Below are 16,856 nucleotides of genomic sequence, written 5' to 3'. Positions count from 1 at the left end.
AGGAATATCAGAAGGAGGGGGTTTTTTCCTTAAAAAAAGAAGAAGAAAATAATTCTTATTTTTAAAAAGAGGATGTGAAGGGATGAGTGGAGGAAAATGGTTTGTTTAAGGGAGGTGCTTTGAATTATGGAAACTGAAATCTGTAATGCAGAGTCCGGCTTTCCTCCCCTCCCCCACTGCACCCACAGTCCCCCCAAACAAGAGCAGTCACAATTTTTATACCTTTTCCACACGGGATATTAATAACCTTCATTGCATTCATGAAAAAAATTTTTGAAAAATCCCCAGAGAGAAAGATTTCTAGGATATGTTCTCTAGCATTTAAACTCAGGACAGTGCTTCTAACAGGAGCGTGAAGTCCAAACCACTCGGTTGGTTGTGTTATTTAAAGAGGAAACTAGTTGGCACAACCACCAACACATGACCAAGTGAAAAAGATCTGTGAGCCAAGAAGAATGCAATTAGAGGTAAAGTAGAAAACTATTCCAAATATATTTGAAAATTATTTCAAATGACTTCATTCTTTTATTCAGTGGAATTTTATTGAGTGTCTGCCGAGGGCAAGATACCTTGGAGATTCAGAATATATAAGAACAACATCTGTCCTTGCACACCACACGTGTCTTATATGTGATGCCAAACATGGCGGCTGTGGACACATTTCATGTACTTATGAAAGGGGACAGTTGTACTTAGCACTTCCTTTATGCCAGGTGCTTTGCTAGGCACCCCAGAAATTTCAAAGAGAAGGTATCACATGAGAGACATACTGACCACACTCTGCTAGGTTTTATAACAGAAACATACCCACATTGTGCAACAGATTCAGCCTGGCAAATTGGATGGCTTCTACACCAAAATGAGATTGGAGCTTGGCCTTAAAGTTCATCTTCCTTTCTGTTTCTCTTCCTTTGTATCAGTTTTGATCCCAAAATAGTTATTCTAATCATGGACAGTGTATAAAGGAGAAGTCCTATGGATACATCTGTATCAAGAGAATTATTTTGTTTTGATGTAGAATTTGACTTTTTTTTTTTTAATGGGCTATTTGCTCTGATGGGAACTGTTCAGAAAAATCATTAGACTCTTTACCAAAATCTTCTTATACTTCCTCATAATAATTTAATTAAGCCTGTATTTCCTTAAGCATATGCATTCAAGATTCTTAACCTGACATGAACTTCCAAAGTAGGAATACATGCATGTGTTTCAAAATGTAGGCATTCTTCCTGAGAGATTCTTTAAAAACATGAGGACTCCTATTTATTTATTCTTAAGAATATTTAAACCGGTAGCAGCATACACTAAGTACTGTTTTACACTTTTTCGGTGTAACAAATTTGGGTGATTATACAGTGGTCATGTAGCGCTGCTTCATTCCTTTTAATGGCTACATGGCATTCCGCTACCATAATTTATTTAACTCATTCTCTGTTGATGGGTATATGGGATGTTTCCAATCTTTTGCCACTACAAACAAGGCTATAATTAGTAACTTTGCACAGATAATAGTTTGTCACACTTGTGAATCATGAGTGTATTAACAGGGTAACTTCCTAGATGTACAACTATCCCTTTTAAATTTTGATAGACATTGTCACATTACCCTGTGTGGATGTTGTCCCAGCCTATACTCCCTGAAGTTGGTTGTAAGAGGGCCAGTTTCCCCACAATCTTGCAACCTAGTGTAGCATCAATATTTTTAATCTTCTCCAATCTGATAACAGTTACTCTAAAAATCGTCCTTATTCATTAGTGCTCCAGTATGTTTTATTTAACTGATAATGTTGCCACTATGTCATTTTCTTTTATTTTTATTGAAATGTACTTATTTTTATTAATGCACTTAAAAACGTAAACAGTATTTAACCTTCACCTTTACCCAAGTGCGACCTGTGGGTTTGTCTGATTAATGTTAGTTATGCTTTTGTCTCTATGTATAGAGTACATTCCTAATTATAAACCTCTGGTATACATTAAACTTCTTAGATTTTTTACAAGGTAAAATATGTATGCTGAAAATGCCTACAAACTCCTAGACAATTGAACGAATAATTATAAAGCAAATATGCAGGAAATAACCATGCAAGTCATGGAGGCAGGACTTGCCGGCTTTCCAGGAGCCCCCATGTGCCCCTCCCTGGTCACAACCCTGTTCTTCTCCCCAGAGGTAATCATTCTCTTAGCATTCATAATAATACTGGCCTTGCTTTCCTTTATATTTTTACCTTCTTTGTATGTGTCCCCAGGCAATGTAGTTTCAGCATGGCTCTTCTTCAGTTTTATATGACTGGAATTATACTGTATGTTTGCACACTGTGTGTGTGTGTGTGTGTGTTCTCTTGTTCAATACTGATTTTTATGGAATTCAGCCATACTGATGTGTATAGATCATTAATTTTCATTGTTGTTTAGTATTCCATTGTATGACTATATCACAGTTTATCCATTCTCTACACGGGATGTTTGGGGCTATTGGAGCAATACTGCTGTAAATAATTTTGTGTATGTATCCTTGTGCACATGTGCTAGAGTTTCTCTAGAGTATAAAGCAAGGAGTAGAATTTGTGGGTGAACAAAAAAAGGGATTGCCAAGTAAGAGGGTATATCTATATCCATGTCTTCAACTTTACTAGTTGATGTAAACTTTTTTTCCAAATGCCGGTACCAAATTCCCACTCCTACCAGTTTATGTGAAATTTTCACTTTCTCTGAATCCTGGCCTATACTTGCTATTGTCAGACTTCAAAATTTTTGCAGGTCTAGTGGGATGCGATAGTTTCTGCTTATGGTTTTAATTTGCATTTCACTAATCACTAATGAGACTGAACACTTTGTCATGTCCCTATTGGGCCTTTGGGTTTTCTTTTATGATGCCCTGCTCAAGCCTTTGGCCCATGTATCTAGTGAGTTGTCCAGGGGTTTCTTGTATGTATTTTTAGGAGTTCTTCATATTCTAGATACTAATATTCTAGATATTAGTCTATTATTGGTTATACATGTTGTAAATATATCTGCTCTCACTCTGTGGCTCCTCTTTTTACTCTCTTTATTCTGTCTTGATAAACATAAAATTTCAATATATTTTAAGTTAGAGCTTCTTTAATGTCACATACGAAACATTTCCTACATTTAGAATTTTAAAATATAATTCACAACTTATTTCTCCTCAGAATAGTATAGCAACATAGAAGCGTTATGTATAATGCAGGTTTCTGTCTATCCCTAAACTTTCCTCCTCTGTTGCAATGAAAGAATAAGAACTACTTGACTTTTTGAAATGTATTTGTCTATTGTCATCCATTATATAATGGGTTATACAGCTAAAGCAATGCAATTTGTTAGGGGAAAAGGTGATAAATATATTGGATTTGGAACTCAGCTGTCCAAAAAATAGATCTAAACATGTATGCTCACAGTAAAGCCTCTCGAATGCTGATTTTATATGTAATTCTTACCTTCACGGCCCTCTAGTTACTTAGCCCATAAGAAAATTAGAAGGGGAGACAGTTACTTCTGTCTAGACCCAGTAATAACCACAAAGCCTGAGCTACTGTCATCGAGGGAGGAAGCAGAAAACCTCTGAAAGTAAAAGTTGATGGACGAATTAAAACACCAGCAGTCTGGTTCTATTTAGTGAGGGGACTAAGAGAGCATCATGACTGGGCCTGTCTGAGGACTCCCTTGTACCCTGCACTGCACCATCATTATTATTCATGTTGGTATTTGTAACCATTAACAGAATGGGAAATTACGTTCAATGTATTCTGCTTAAGAAGTCAGAGATCAAAAGATACTTATAAAAATGGTAAAACTGGGGAGATGAAGTGTTGGTGTTTACCTTTAGTTATCCAGAAAACGATTATCCTGACAGGCCCATTACCCAAGGGGTTCTCAAGAGCTGAGGTTGTGATGACTGGGGTTTATAGTGGAATGATCTGTAAAGGTGAAACTCAGCTTTTCTCAGTCCTAGTGATCGACTCCAGTAAGACCGATGACTACCGTCCCTTGGCTTTTACTGAGCATCTGTATAATCCACTCCAGGGCAAGCCACTGTCCTCTCACATGTGGCCTGTGAACCAAGCCTCCTAGCCGGTCCCTGGACATTCACTCTTACCTCCCTCCACTCTCTTCTTCATTCTGCAGCCAGTGTGATCTTTTTAAAATGCAAGCTGCCCACATGGCTTTGCAGCTTCCAGCCCTTCACTAGTGTCCCTCGTTCTTAGGATAAATATCAAAATCTTCAACACAGCTGATGTGACGGCATGATCTGGGCCTTGGCCCACTTCTCTGGCCTCATGGGGGCCATTTTCCTCTGGTGTCCTGCCTTGCAGCCTGCATGGCCTTTTTTGAATGTGCCAGGGTTCTTCCCAGCCCAGGGCCTGTGTTTTCTCTGCCTGGAAGCTTCTCTCTCCTCCCATGCCCAAGTCCACCCCTGTCACCCTCTCTTCTTTCTGATTTTAGTCTGTCCTGACCCACTGTCTAAGACCCTTCCCCAAGTCACATCTCTCACGACATTCTGGACTATTATTTCTCAGTTCCTGACACCATGACCATAAGCATATGTGTGGCTATATGATTGCCTCCACTACCAGACGGAGGATAGCGGGATGTCTATTTTATATCCCCACTGCATCACCAAATCTAGCCAAGTACTGACTCGGTAAATATTTATGAAGGGAATAACTGAAGAATAAATAAACATACGGTAACATGTTTGGCAGTGTGGGTAAGAGAGAGATCTAGCAATTGGGACCAATGTAATTAAGAAAATCAAGATCCTAGTTTGGGAGGATTGGAGAAGTTCCAGCATTAGACTCTACAAAGTGGGTAGAATTTATCTGGGTAGTGTTGGGGAGGGAGGGCAGAGGAAGGTCATTCTACATGGATGAAACAGTAAGAGCCAGTAAGGGAGAAAAAGAAATATTGGATGAGTTTGGGTTGTGCAGAGTAGATGTGCCTGGTTGAAGTTCTGGGTTTGTGAGGTGGGTTGTGAAAAATAAGACCGGAAGGTTCTGGAAGGTTCCAGAAGGTTTGCTTGGGTCAGATTACAGCAGATGCTGCACACTATTCAAAGGACTTAAGATTTATTGATTAGTATAGAAGAAACACTGAGGGTTTTGGGGGGGTTGTTTGTTTTTTGTTTTCATCGTGGTTACTTTTATCTTCACCTAGATGTAACACAGTCATCTTACTCTCTCATCCTTTTGCTAGACTCAGAAAGAGTCTCATGTTAACCCATCCACAGCCTTCTGAATCCACCCTTTATACCCACTCGAGTATGTCACTCCAACATCTCTTTTCCTGCACGTTGTCAGTCAGCTCCTGTCCCTCTGCCACCCAACACGTGTTGTTACCTCATGCTCCAGTGAGGGCTGCCCTTGAACTTCACTCCCGATTCTTCTTTCTCTACCTCCTCCCACCTCCAGCCATAGTTTTTGTTCCTTCAGCTCTGATGTTCTTGACAAAAATGCCAAGATTATAGCTCTAAAGTGACTTTACTCCTCATGGCAGTTTTCCTAGGAGTTTATTCATGTGACTCCCCCGCCCATGTGCCAGGCTGGAGACACAGCAGGCAAACAAAACAGGCCAGTCTCCACCTGTATGAAGGCTAAGTTCTACTGAGGAACCAGAAAACCAAAAGCAACTTCAAGACCAAATGGCCACGTAAGGAGCAGGGTTAGTGCTGGACACGGTTTTCGCAGCTGGTTGCCTCTGTGTTTCCAGTTGGATGTCTGGCTTTTCCTCGCTCTCAGTCTCAAAAAGTGATTTCCTTCTTCTCTCAAACCAGTAACCCAGTTGACTTCCCTGCTTGTGGCCGAATTCTCTCATACCCTGTCTATTGCCAAGTCCTGAGAACGAGTTCCTCAAAATCTCTGTCATACCACCCTGTCAGGCCTTGGTTACACTTTGCTGAAATTCTTTCAGTATCCTCCTAAGTGGCCTCCCTGCTTTCTAGGATTTTGCTCCAACATCTTATCTTTTCTTTTCTTTTCTTTTCTTTTCTTTTCTTTTCTTTTCTTTTCTCATCTTATCTTTTCTCTTGACACTGGATTCATCCCCCCAAAGCTTCTCTTTCAGTGTCTCACTCATCATTTAAAAGCTGTCAGTAGCACATGCACTAAGGATAATGTCTGGGCCCATCTCCAAAATGTTTATATTGCTTTCCTTCTGACACCTGATCCTTTAGAGACCTTTATCTGGTCTGCATACTATAATGCACCTACTTTCGATTGGATCAGATGAAACTGCCATTTTTGTGTGTCTAAAAAATGGGTGAATATTGGCAACTTGTATGTTTCTACCTGATAACACTTATCAAATCAGTGGTTGCCTGCATATCTCTCTCCCATGTTACATTGTGAGTTCTTTGATGATCATATCTTGGTCTTCATGATGCTCCTATCTCTCCTGTCTCCTATAGCATCTAGCAGGTAGTACGTAGTGGACAGTAATGGTAATTGAATGCCCCCAGTCAAGTCATGTTTGCTCCTGCTTATGCCCGTCTCCTGTGATGCTTCCTGACCTGTATAATCCCATCTGGCCCAGCCTTCACTGCCAGCCGGACTTGTACCTCCTTCATACAAATGCTTCCCACTTCTCTCACCACACCTCTCAGCCACCAGTGTTGCCCCCAGCCCTATCCACACTCACACAAGCAAGTCAAATACTGTGCTTTAACATTCAGGGCAAACGTTATGTGTTTTAGTTGGTATCTGCCACTTTGTTGAGCATAACATCACACTCTGAACAATGAGTTGAGAAATCTGTGTTTCTACCCCTTGTCCCTCACGCTGGGATCCAGCCCCCTGTTCCCAGCTGTCCCATTACCGCCCTTGGTCCTGCCCCTCTTCTGGCTCCCTTGCTGTCCGCAAAACTTTCCCCTAATATATGTTTTCTGGTAGATTATCTGCATAATTAGCTTCACTAAATATAATGATCTTTGAAATAATAATTGCCCTTGTCTACTAACCTCTCACAGACATCAATGCATCTCCAAAATTATCTCTCCGTACTGATAGACATGTTTCTGACCTCAGGAAGAGTGTTGTTAAAACAAGCTTTCGTCATTAGAATGATTTTCTGGAGTCCCTTCCCTCAGCACCTCATGAGATGTCATCTTCTTCCTATTCTCTGGTGTTTCCTGTGGGTTAGCTTTTACTCAGCAACCGAGTCCCAAGATCCATGAAGACAAGGCTCACGTGATAGCTCCTGTTACCCACAGTGCACTGACATACAGTTAGACATTCCAGACATGTCCAGAAAAGACTCATTCAAATAATATGTTTTATGTGTATAACTTCTGTTTTTGTATATTTATGGGTTGTGTGTCTCTGAATGTGTCTCCCATACACTCTCTAAGAAATATCCATCTATGTGGTTTGGGAGGCAGGGATCTCTTGGACATATCCCCTGGCCATCAGGCCACCAGGCCCATGACGTTATAAACCATTATTTAGTCATGGGCTCCAAAGGCCACTGGTTGTGGCTAGCCAGGTGAAGAGCCTACATACAGTATATAGTTCCTTTCCTTCCCACCTGCTTGGGAGGCTTCCTTTTCCTTCCAAATAGGAAAGGCTAATTTTTCTGTTTTAAACAAAAGAAGGGGGACGCCTGGGTGGCTCAGTTGGTTAAGCAGCTGCCTTCGGCTCAGGTCATGATCCCAGCGTCCTGGGATCGAGTCCCGCATCGGGCTCCTTGCTCGACAGGGAACCTGCTTCTCCCTCTGCCTCTGCCTGCCATTCTGTCTACCTGTGCTCGCTCTCTCTCCCTCGCTCTCTCTGACAAATAAATAAATAAAATCTTTAAAAAAAAAAAAAAAAAAAACAAAAAAACAAAAGAAGGCAATGTGTATGTGTATATATGTTTGGCTATTTGTGCTTATGTATGCATATGTACATATATATGTGTATACATATATGTGTGTATGTATGTATATATGAAGGAAATAAGCCAAAATGTAAATAGTGGTTATTTCTGGATGGTGGCTTTTTCCAAATTCTCTATGACAAGAAAATCACTTTTATTAACAAAGAAAACCAAAAAAACCCTAATCAATGTCATTTTTAAAGGACAGGAAGGAACACAATTATTAGATGGTTGCTGAGGTCCACACTCAGCATGAACCAAGGACAAGGGGACAAGCAGGTACCTTGTAGGAAACAGGGGGATTGACTTCTCAGTGTCTCAAGAGGAGGGAAAGTGACCAGAGTGAATTTGGGCTGACGTGTAGGATGGGCCAAGGTTGTGAGCTGAGGAACTGTGTTTGGTTGTGTAGGTCGGGAGCCTTGGGTGGTGAAAGGAAAGAGAAGGAAAATTCAAGGAGTGGCCCGTTGGGGGTGACACGGAGATAAGGAATTCATCAGGGTTTTTCCCCAAATGCAGTTATTTAGCAAAAGTATGGAAAAGGTGAGGAAAAGCTGAAAGTATACTTTCAAGTTCATGAAGAGATTCCATGGAGAGATATGCAGAGGGAGAGACAGAAAACAGACATGTTTCAAGTTCAATTTTAACCCCCTGGGATTCCAGAGAGGGAGGTTTCCAGAGTGACTCAGCATGGGAACGCTGGGACCCAGGTGAGGAGGACACAGAGAGCCTTCACGAAGGAAATGGGTTACCGGCATGGATAGCAAGGTTTCCAATAGGAGGTTCATCATTAGGGCAAGACCCAGCTCTCCCCCACCCCTCACCTTCCTCTCTCTCTTCAGCTCCCACATTCTGAGGGAAGAGGGAATGTTTTCTGATAAGAATTCTTGGTAAAGAGGCAATTTCTAACCTTTCTGAATTTAAAACAAAACAAAAAAAATTACATGAAACAAATATTTTCAAGGATGTTCTCCCACACTGCCTAGTTCTGTGGTTCTCTCAGAGGACTCCCTGAGCAGAGGGAGAAACGGAAAGAGGAAGAACAGGGGGATGGACTCTCCCCTGTTGTAGCTGATTTTTTTTTCCCACTGGGGTGGTCCTTCAGAGGTGGGGAGTGCCTGGCCTGTCGCTTGGGAAGGAGTGCACTCCATACCACGTGCCAGGCCTTGCCGCTCATCACTAAGCTGCTAGGCCACCCAGTCCTCCTCTGTAAGCTCCTGGAAGAATTCTGGATGAGGAAGCCTGGGGTCAGCAGGAGCAACAAACAGACATTCAGAAGCCAAAAGGAGAGCCTTCAGGCAGAGTAGCAAGTAGGAAAGAACACATAAGGAGGTCACCACATCAGTTCTTAAAAAAGAACTAAACTAAAGATTCACTTCACGGTATTTATGTCCTTCATGTGTGCACGATTCAACATTTTTACTCCTCTGTATCTCCATTTTTAATTCTGATGGCTACATCAAGGAAAATTTCCAGTCCAGGCTCTAGTCTGACATTTGGGGTGGAGAAAAGCTCTTTTAAACCAGTTAATATAGTATTTGCAGAGTTCCCTGTGTATCCTGGAAACAGACCACAGAAAGTCCCCATCAAGGATAATACCCCACACCTTCTGCCACCCCAGCTAACAGGAAAGACACAGCCCTTCTCATCGAAATCCCTAGAATATGTATTGGGCAGGCCGAGGAAAGCACAAAGGCTGCCTGCCAGGAAGCCGTTCAGAGCGTAAGCAACTGCCAGTAACAATCGCCGCTCTCGCTGAGCCCCTCACGTGAGCCTGGCATTCGATGCCTCCCGTTTCATTCGGTCTTCACAACAGCTCTTCAAGGTAAGTACCATTGTCCTCATTTTGCAGATGAGGAAAATGTCACTCAGAGAGGTTCATTAACTTGCCCATGGTCACACAACCAGAAAGCAGCAGACCCAAGATTTGAACCCAAGTCTTTCTGATGTCCACTATGCACACTGCCTTCCACTGGATGAGCTCACTGAAGAAAATGATCAGATAATTCAGGCCAAAACACACAAAGTAATATTATAGCCTAAATGCTCTAAGTCCTATCATTACTGTCCCCGCCCCCCATCATCTGAACGAAACACACCTGAATTAAAATACCAAGAGCATTCCATGTTCCATGGATCCCATGGAGCAAGGCACGAATCAGGAGCATAGAGGAAGCTCTTTATTATGTCTTGACCAAGGGAGTAGTAATTCAGACACACTCCTGCCTCACTGGTGTCCCACTCCATCAGAAACACCCAGAACATATAGTCAACTGAAGAAGCATTTAAAAATATAATGGAGACTAGTTGCCTCAAATTCTTTATGGATCAAGAAAGGTATAATTCTATAACATATAAATATGTTCCCCATCTGTGGCTATTTTCTACTACTAGATGCCCAGTGCTGTCTCCTGTGCACCCAGGATCTGCAGAACATCTCTCTATAGCTCAGAAAGCTTCTATTATGTCTAGTATTAGAGTGGAGCCTGCATTCTATTATACAAAGTATTCATACAAAGGGATCTATACCTGAATAGTGGGAGGTGGGCAAAATCTCCACACAGGGCCCTCCCCACCTAAAATAAAAGAATATGAGGGCGGTCTGGTTAATAAAAGCCACCGTCCTATGAAGTGGATCTCACTGATTCTTGCCCTTCTTGGAAAATGCCAAAGACAAGTACTTTTGGACAGTGTGTGCTGGCAGATGTGAAAACGCAGTTGAAACACTGCAAAACTTGGATTTTCCAATAATGGAGTGATCAGGACATAGAGAGGGCCTCTGTGCTAAAGGATTCCAAACCAGGCAACCCGCAGAACTACAAGGGAAGTATTTCTAAAAGCTAACTTCCGGCCCTACCCTGGCCTACTGAATCAAAATGCCCAAGGTATATGGTGATTGGATATGGAACATATGCAAATTCCAAGCTGGGAGTTATTTTCTAAGTAATAGAAATCTTTTGCATCTCAAAAAAAAAAGTAATGGCCTTTTTACACACACACACACACACACACACACACACACACACACTCACTCTTAAACTTTTCCCACTAATCCTTTCTTTAGGCTAGATTTTTAGAAAATCATCTCAATGAGATTATGAATGGTTGTCATTTTTAAAGCTAAGAGCTATGCATTGGTGTTCACTACCCTTTCATGTTACCAACTGGGCTATATAAAATAATGGCTTCCTATATTTAATGTGTCTATATTTTCTCAGGGTTTTAGAGAACAAGTGTTCAGTTTGCCCACATGTCTTTACTTCTTAGACGTCTCACATATCAAACCATCAGACATTTGCGGGTGCACAGAGACAATCACAACCTAGGCTTAAAAGGGGATAAACATTTTTCTGCAAAACCTAAGGAATATGTAGAATGAAGTGACCCAAACCACTTCTAATTAGGTCCTTGAGGATAAGATGGGTCCTCAAAATATGTGAGATGCTTTGCCAGACTTTTCAAATCCACAAACATAGAAATGTACAAATATCGCTTAGGAGAGGGATTCCCCTTTCCAAGAGGCAACATAGCACAGTGGTTAAGGATAGCCTTGGAATCAAACCAACCACAGGACAGATCTCACTCCCTTCACTGCCAGTCATTTGATCCTGGGCAGGGCCTCTCAGGGCTTCAGTCTGCAAAATGGAGGTAATGGTATTACCCACCCCATAATGTTGTGGTGCAAATTACGAGAAATGAAGCCTGCCAGACAGCCAGCCTTTTGCTTGGCACATGCTAAACGCTCAACGAATATTAGCTGTTAATAATGGTGACAGTAAAAATGATGGTGAGCATTAGCTATGTTAATAAATGACAATACAAATATTTTCTAAAACTGTTTCCACCTTCAGAATTTTAAGAACCATGTAAGGAACAAAATGTCCAATTCAGCATTTATAAAACTGTTAAGTTCTGCCACTGCAATAAATTCTGCAGATCTTATAGCACATCTGTAAACTAAACTGGTAATGGCAATGGATTATGGTGTGAGCCAACCAGGTGTCCACTGTCTTCCTGACTAATGTAATGTGATACAAAATTCCAAAGACCCTCTTGCCCTGGCCATGGTGAGTTCAGTGGTCACCAGTACCTTCCGTGAGTGACTTCACAAATGCGTGTGTATAGCTCCTGGCTTTCTTTAGAATCTCCTCTCCCTTCCGGATCCTGACTATGCCCATCTTCCTCACAGATCAGGGTAACTACCATTTTAGCTTGATGCTGAAGTATTTTCTCTCCTTTAATGAACAGCTTTTGCCTGGCTGGAGTTCTTACTAAGGAAGGTTGAGATTGTTTTCTCATTTCTATATGGCAAGTATGACAGAGCCTTTAGCACCGTGAGCTGAGCCACAGTCAAATATGAGATCACACTCTTTAATTTATCCTGAACTTTTCTCTTGGTTGAGCCATTGCTCTTTAGAAATACTTCACTCCTCCAATAGCACTAGAAGTTGACTTTCTTTGAGGGGGCCGTTGTAAAGGACACATTCCATCATTCTGGTGGCCAAGTAGAGTGTGTGTGGCCACACTAGAATATGGAAGCTGGGTCTCTGGCAGGCTCCCTCCCTCACTCAGTAATCCACTCCCTCAGCCAGCCCTGCAGCCTCACAAACTAACCACATGCCTTGGAAACACTGCAGATTACCACATGTCATGGACCCAGGAAACACTTGAAATCAGGAATTTTAAGTCACTTACTGCCAGAGATCTGCTACATAAATGGGTTAACTTTTCTCAGTTTCTTTCCCCCAAATGAATGTCATAGTAAGACTTGCTGGCAGGCACAGGGATCCTAAAAGAGTTGAAACAAACAAAACAATAAGGGTATGAGATAAACACTAAGGATCACTCATAGGGCCTCATATTTAATGCAGCCCTCTTTGTATTCTTCCCGGCTCTCCTCCTGCTTTTATGTGTGGGGGAAACCACTGCAGGACCACTGAACTAGGAGCTATTGCAAGGAAAAGTATATGGATTGGAGCCCTGACAAAATTAGTGAAAGTGGCCAGTCAGCGATCCTCATCTGGATCCTGAACTTGGTTGGCTTCTTCTGAACCTTCAGACCAAGGAATGTCCTACACAGCACTCTGCTCACTCCATTTCCTCTTCTCAAAAAATGATTGTGTATTTGCCAGGTTACACTCTGTGCCTTGGGTTGCTAGGAATACAGTAGGTTGCACTGATGATTTAACTCTGTTTTCTATAAAGGGCTACGGATCTCATGCAGATTTTTGCAAAGTCATATGCAAATTACAGAGCCCCGGCCCTTTTCTTAACAGGATGGCAACCTTGCTCCTCGGTGGCACCTGGGACCTGGAGATCCTTTCTCCACTTACGTTTAGCGCGCAGCCTGGGACTTGTCCCTGCAGTTCACCGGGTTAGCCGTGCCGCCGTTGGGACCTCCCACCTGGACTCCCATCACCCACCTCTCTTGAGACTGCTCTGGCAGGGCTGGTGTGGGGTACAGCCTTTGCTCAGAGGGCAACATGTTCCAAGCAAAATCTGCCCATCTGGGCCATGGGCTTGCCCTTCGGGCTCCCTGCTTCTCTACTGGGTGCAATTCGAGGTTGCTGAGCTTCCCTCCAAAGTTGAAAATGGTGGGACAGTAGGGACCTGTGAGAGGCCCCATGACCCAAGCTACTTCCCCGGGCTCCCAATCCAAACACCAGGCTGCTCAGGCCCTCACTGCCCCGGGGGTCTGCAGTGTGAGTGGGCACATTCAGCAGAGGGACGTACTTACCTCTGGAGTTTTTCTCCAGATTGAACATCTCTGTTGTCAGTGGCCCCCAGTCTAGAAAACCCATTGTTCTAATCTAACCTACCTCCCCCACATCCTGAGAAAGAGGGAGGAGGAACAAGGGATAGTTTATGGCAGAGAAGAGGAGGGTTGACTCTAGCTATTCCCAAACATTGGCCCAACCACATCCCTAACACATGTTCTATCTGCGTCAGCCTGCCCAGGTTTTGTCAGGATTTTCTGGCTCCTCTAACCTCACTTACCCCTGAAGTCTCTGGTTCAAAGACCACCCTCCTAGCCTTTGTGTGCTTCCAGATTAATCTGTCAAGTGTGGGTGGAAAGTGGGCGAAGAAATAAAGGAAACAAACTGGCTCCATGTTGGTTAACTGTTGAGACTAGAAGGTCGGGGACATGGCCATTCATTCTACCATTCTCTCCACTTTTGTATGTGTTCGCAATTTTTCATAATAAAAAGTTAAAAGTTTAAAAATCCTCCAGCTTCCAAGACACTCAAGAGAGCCCCAACTCCTAACAGAGTTTCCTGGAAACCCCACACCAAGTGAGGAGGCAAAGATGGTTCCATTAAATATATATATATATATGTATATATATATACACTCATTTTCTAATTTTTTAAGGCCCACTGCTTTATTTTCGGTAGACTAAACCTTATTTCTAAAAGGTCCCGATGTTGGGCTCACTTCCCCCAGCTGGGTTATGGGGGAGGGCTGGGTAAAGGGGTCCTTAAGATCCTGAAAGTTTACACTTCCATGTACCTCACAGTCCTGTGAGGATGGGACTTGTTCAGTGTTCTGAACTTTGTGGAGGAAGCGCGCGCTCGATTCACAGTGTCATTCCCTGGAATTGCACCTGGCTCAGGAAAGGACTGTCTTTGTACTTGAATTTAAATCCAATGGAGAACCTTAACATGGGCATTTGCATGACTGAGAATTGCTGCTGTCTTTTTTCCGTATGTCACTTTCTTGAATGTGTTCTAATAAAATGATTCTAAAGCAGGCTGTGATATACAGTGATTTATAAATACTTTCTGCTGAGTGCTGAGGCCCTTAATTTCCTACCAAGAATCCACCCCATCCCACTTTCTGGAAAGATCTGGCTAGCTGGGGACAGACGCAGGAGCGTACGTATGGCATGCCGTGCTGGTGGCACTTCTGCAATTGTGGTCATTAATAAGAATCATGTCAACCACAGCAATTTTGTTTTCTGGTTGCCTAGCAGCAGAATTTGTTTCCCAGAATAAAGATGGCCATATGTAGTGGATGAGTGCGGGGGTGAGGGAGGGAGTGGAGGTGGCAGGGCAGGAGCAGGAGTATAATTCACTCGACCGGGGAGGGAACAAGGTGGAAGGAGAGACAAAGGCAGCCGAAAAGAGAGACAAGCAAGGTTCATTTGTGTTCTGTTTAGTGATAACTCTCGGCACATTCAAAAGATAATGAGTAGGGGCACGGGTGGCTCAGATGGTTAAGTGTCTGCCTTCAGTTCAGGTCATGGTCTCGGGGTCCTGGGATCAAGCCTCACATCGGGCTCCCTGCTCAGCGGGAAGCCTGCTTCTCCCTCTCCCTCTGTCTTTGCCTCTCCCCCTGCTTGTGCTCTCTCTGTCTCTCAAAGAAATAAAATCTTAAAAAAAAAAAAAAAAGATAATGAGTAGTTAAATTTTGTTTACAAAATTGCACCTTTTGCTCTCACGCCATAGCAAGTTAGAATCTCAAAATCTCATTAAGCAAACTGGAAGCAAAAGAAGAAAATATAGATCTCCAAAGGCAGATATTTTGAAAAACACTGTTTATCTCAATCTTTATCCCCTTCAGCCAGACTGGCCAGGGTGCTGCCATGAGCTGGTAACTGAGGCTGGTTCTCTGGGAAAAGCAGCATTGTTAGAAACCTCATAAGGGGCCAGAAGGGCAGAACCAGACAAGAAGAATTCTGTTTACTGAGCACCTTTCTCATGCAGGTGCTGGGAAGGCACTTGATATACATCATCTCCTCTAATCCTCACAGCCATCCTGAGAGGCAGGCAGTTCTGTTTTCATTTTTTAGATGAAGAGCTAAAACTAAAAGAAGTAAATAACTTGTACAAAGTTATAAAGCTGGAAGATAGCGGGTCTGTGAATTTAGGTCTCTGATCTTCATCCAGATGCATGCTTTTTCAAACCACAGGGCTGATGCCATAGTGTCCAGCTTGGGCTCTCCCCTGTGCACTGCCATGGTCTTCACCTTAATGAATTGTATACCTTTTGTCTGCCCTGGGAATGGGGGGTGGTCACAGCCAGTGTCCTGCTCTTCCTTGTGTGATTGGAGGTCTCTTCCAGTCCAGGTCTTTGTAGCCCACATTCATGTCCCTGTGACATACTTGTGCAGAGCACAGGCTGATGAGGCTGAGATCACCTTTGGCTTTCATAGGGTTTGGCTCACTTAGCAAACACCTAGTACCTACAAGTGCTGGGCATATGAACTAGGTGGGCAAATATAGACTCAACCCTGTTCTCATGGAGCTTGCCAGTAGGGGAGACCTACTGTAATCAAGTAATACATGAATGGATTTATAATAACAACTTCTGCAAAGGGCCTTGAAAATTACTGAGATCAGCAAATGAAATGAGACCCAGAAATGCTAAGCACTTTGCCCAGGACCACACAGCAAGTTAGAGGCAGAGGACTAGAACTCCTGGTTTTCATTCGTAGACTGCTATTTTCCCTGCCATGTCACACTCTAGTCTGTCGCATGCCCGTAGACTGCCCCGAGTCCCAAACACCCAGATAAACATGTTGATCAATTAGTACACTCTCCTCATCCCTAGAAATAACCAGATAACACATTTTGTAATGATAAACAGTATCATGAACCAAATCCCCAAGGATGGCATGTACCCAAGGCTTGTTTGTAGACTTATTTCAGATCCCAAAGCAGGGACAGAGAGGCAAGATATTCATGCTGTAGCAACTTTGCCTAGTAAGGATGCTTGCTGGTGTTTCAGTGTTTTGGTCTGACCCCGGTAGTTTCCAGGCTCCTGAGAAACCTCCTTCTTGGGTTCAGCAGCTCAACAAATATTTCCTGAGTCCCTGCTAATGCTGCTAGGCGCAGTTCTCAGAGCTGGGGACGCAACACTGAACAAAATGGACTGCCCTCAGAGAGCATATATTCTAACCCAAGGAGACAGACAACAAAATAGAGAAGCAAGTAATACAGCATATTAGAAGGTGGTAAGTTCTACAAAGGAAAATAAGTCAGGAAAGG

General features: G+C 42.9%; 1 protein-coding gene across 25 annotated transcripts in view; it reads left to right on the top strand.

Annotated features, from left to right (window-relative positions):
• Positions 1-16,856, top strand: part of KALRN (kalirin RhoGEF kinase) — a 675,882-nt gene that overhangs the window by 470,774 nt on the left and 188,252 nt on the right. For 6 of the 25 annotated variants that reach the window (XM_047735089.1, XM_047735096.1, XM_047735056.1 and 3 more), the window contains exon 34: positions 13,143-15,123. The exons of the other annotated variants lie outside the window; for them this stretch is intronic. In XM_047735089.1, coding sequence (XP_047591045.1) covers positions 13,143-13,205 — 63 coding nt within the window. In that variant the 3' untranslated portion in view covers positions 13,206-15,123. Of the gene's footprint in view, positions 1-13,142; positions 15,124-16,856 lie in introns of those variants that run through there. 25 annotated transcript variants of the gene reach the window in all.

Source organism: Lutra lutra, chromosome 1 (assembly GCF_902655055.1).
Source record: "Lutra lutra chromosome 1, mLutLut1.2, whole genome shotgun sequence".
In the NCBI taxonomy this organism is placed as follows: Eukaryota; Metazoa; Chordata; class Mammalia; order Carnivora; family Mustelidae; genus Lutra; species Lutra lutra.
The sequence above is the reverse complement of the archived record's forward strand: the minus strand, read 5'-3'. Positions and strand labels throughout refer to the sequence as shown.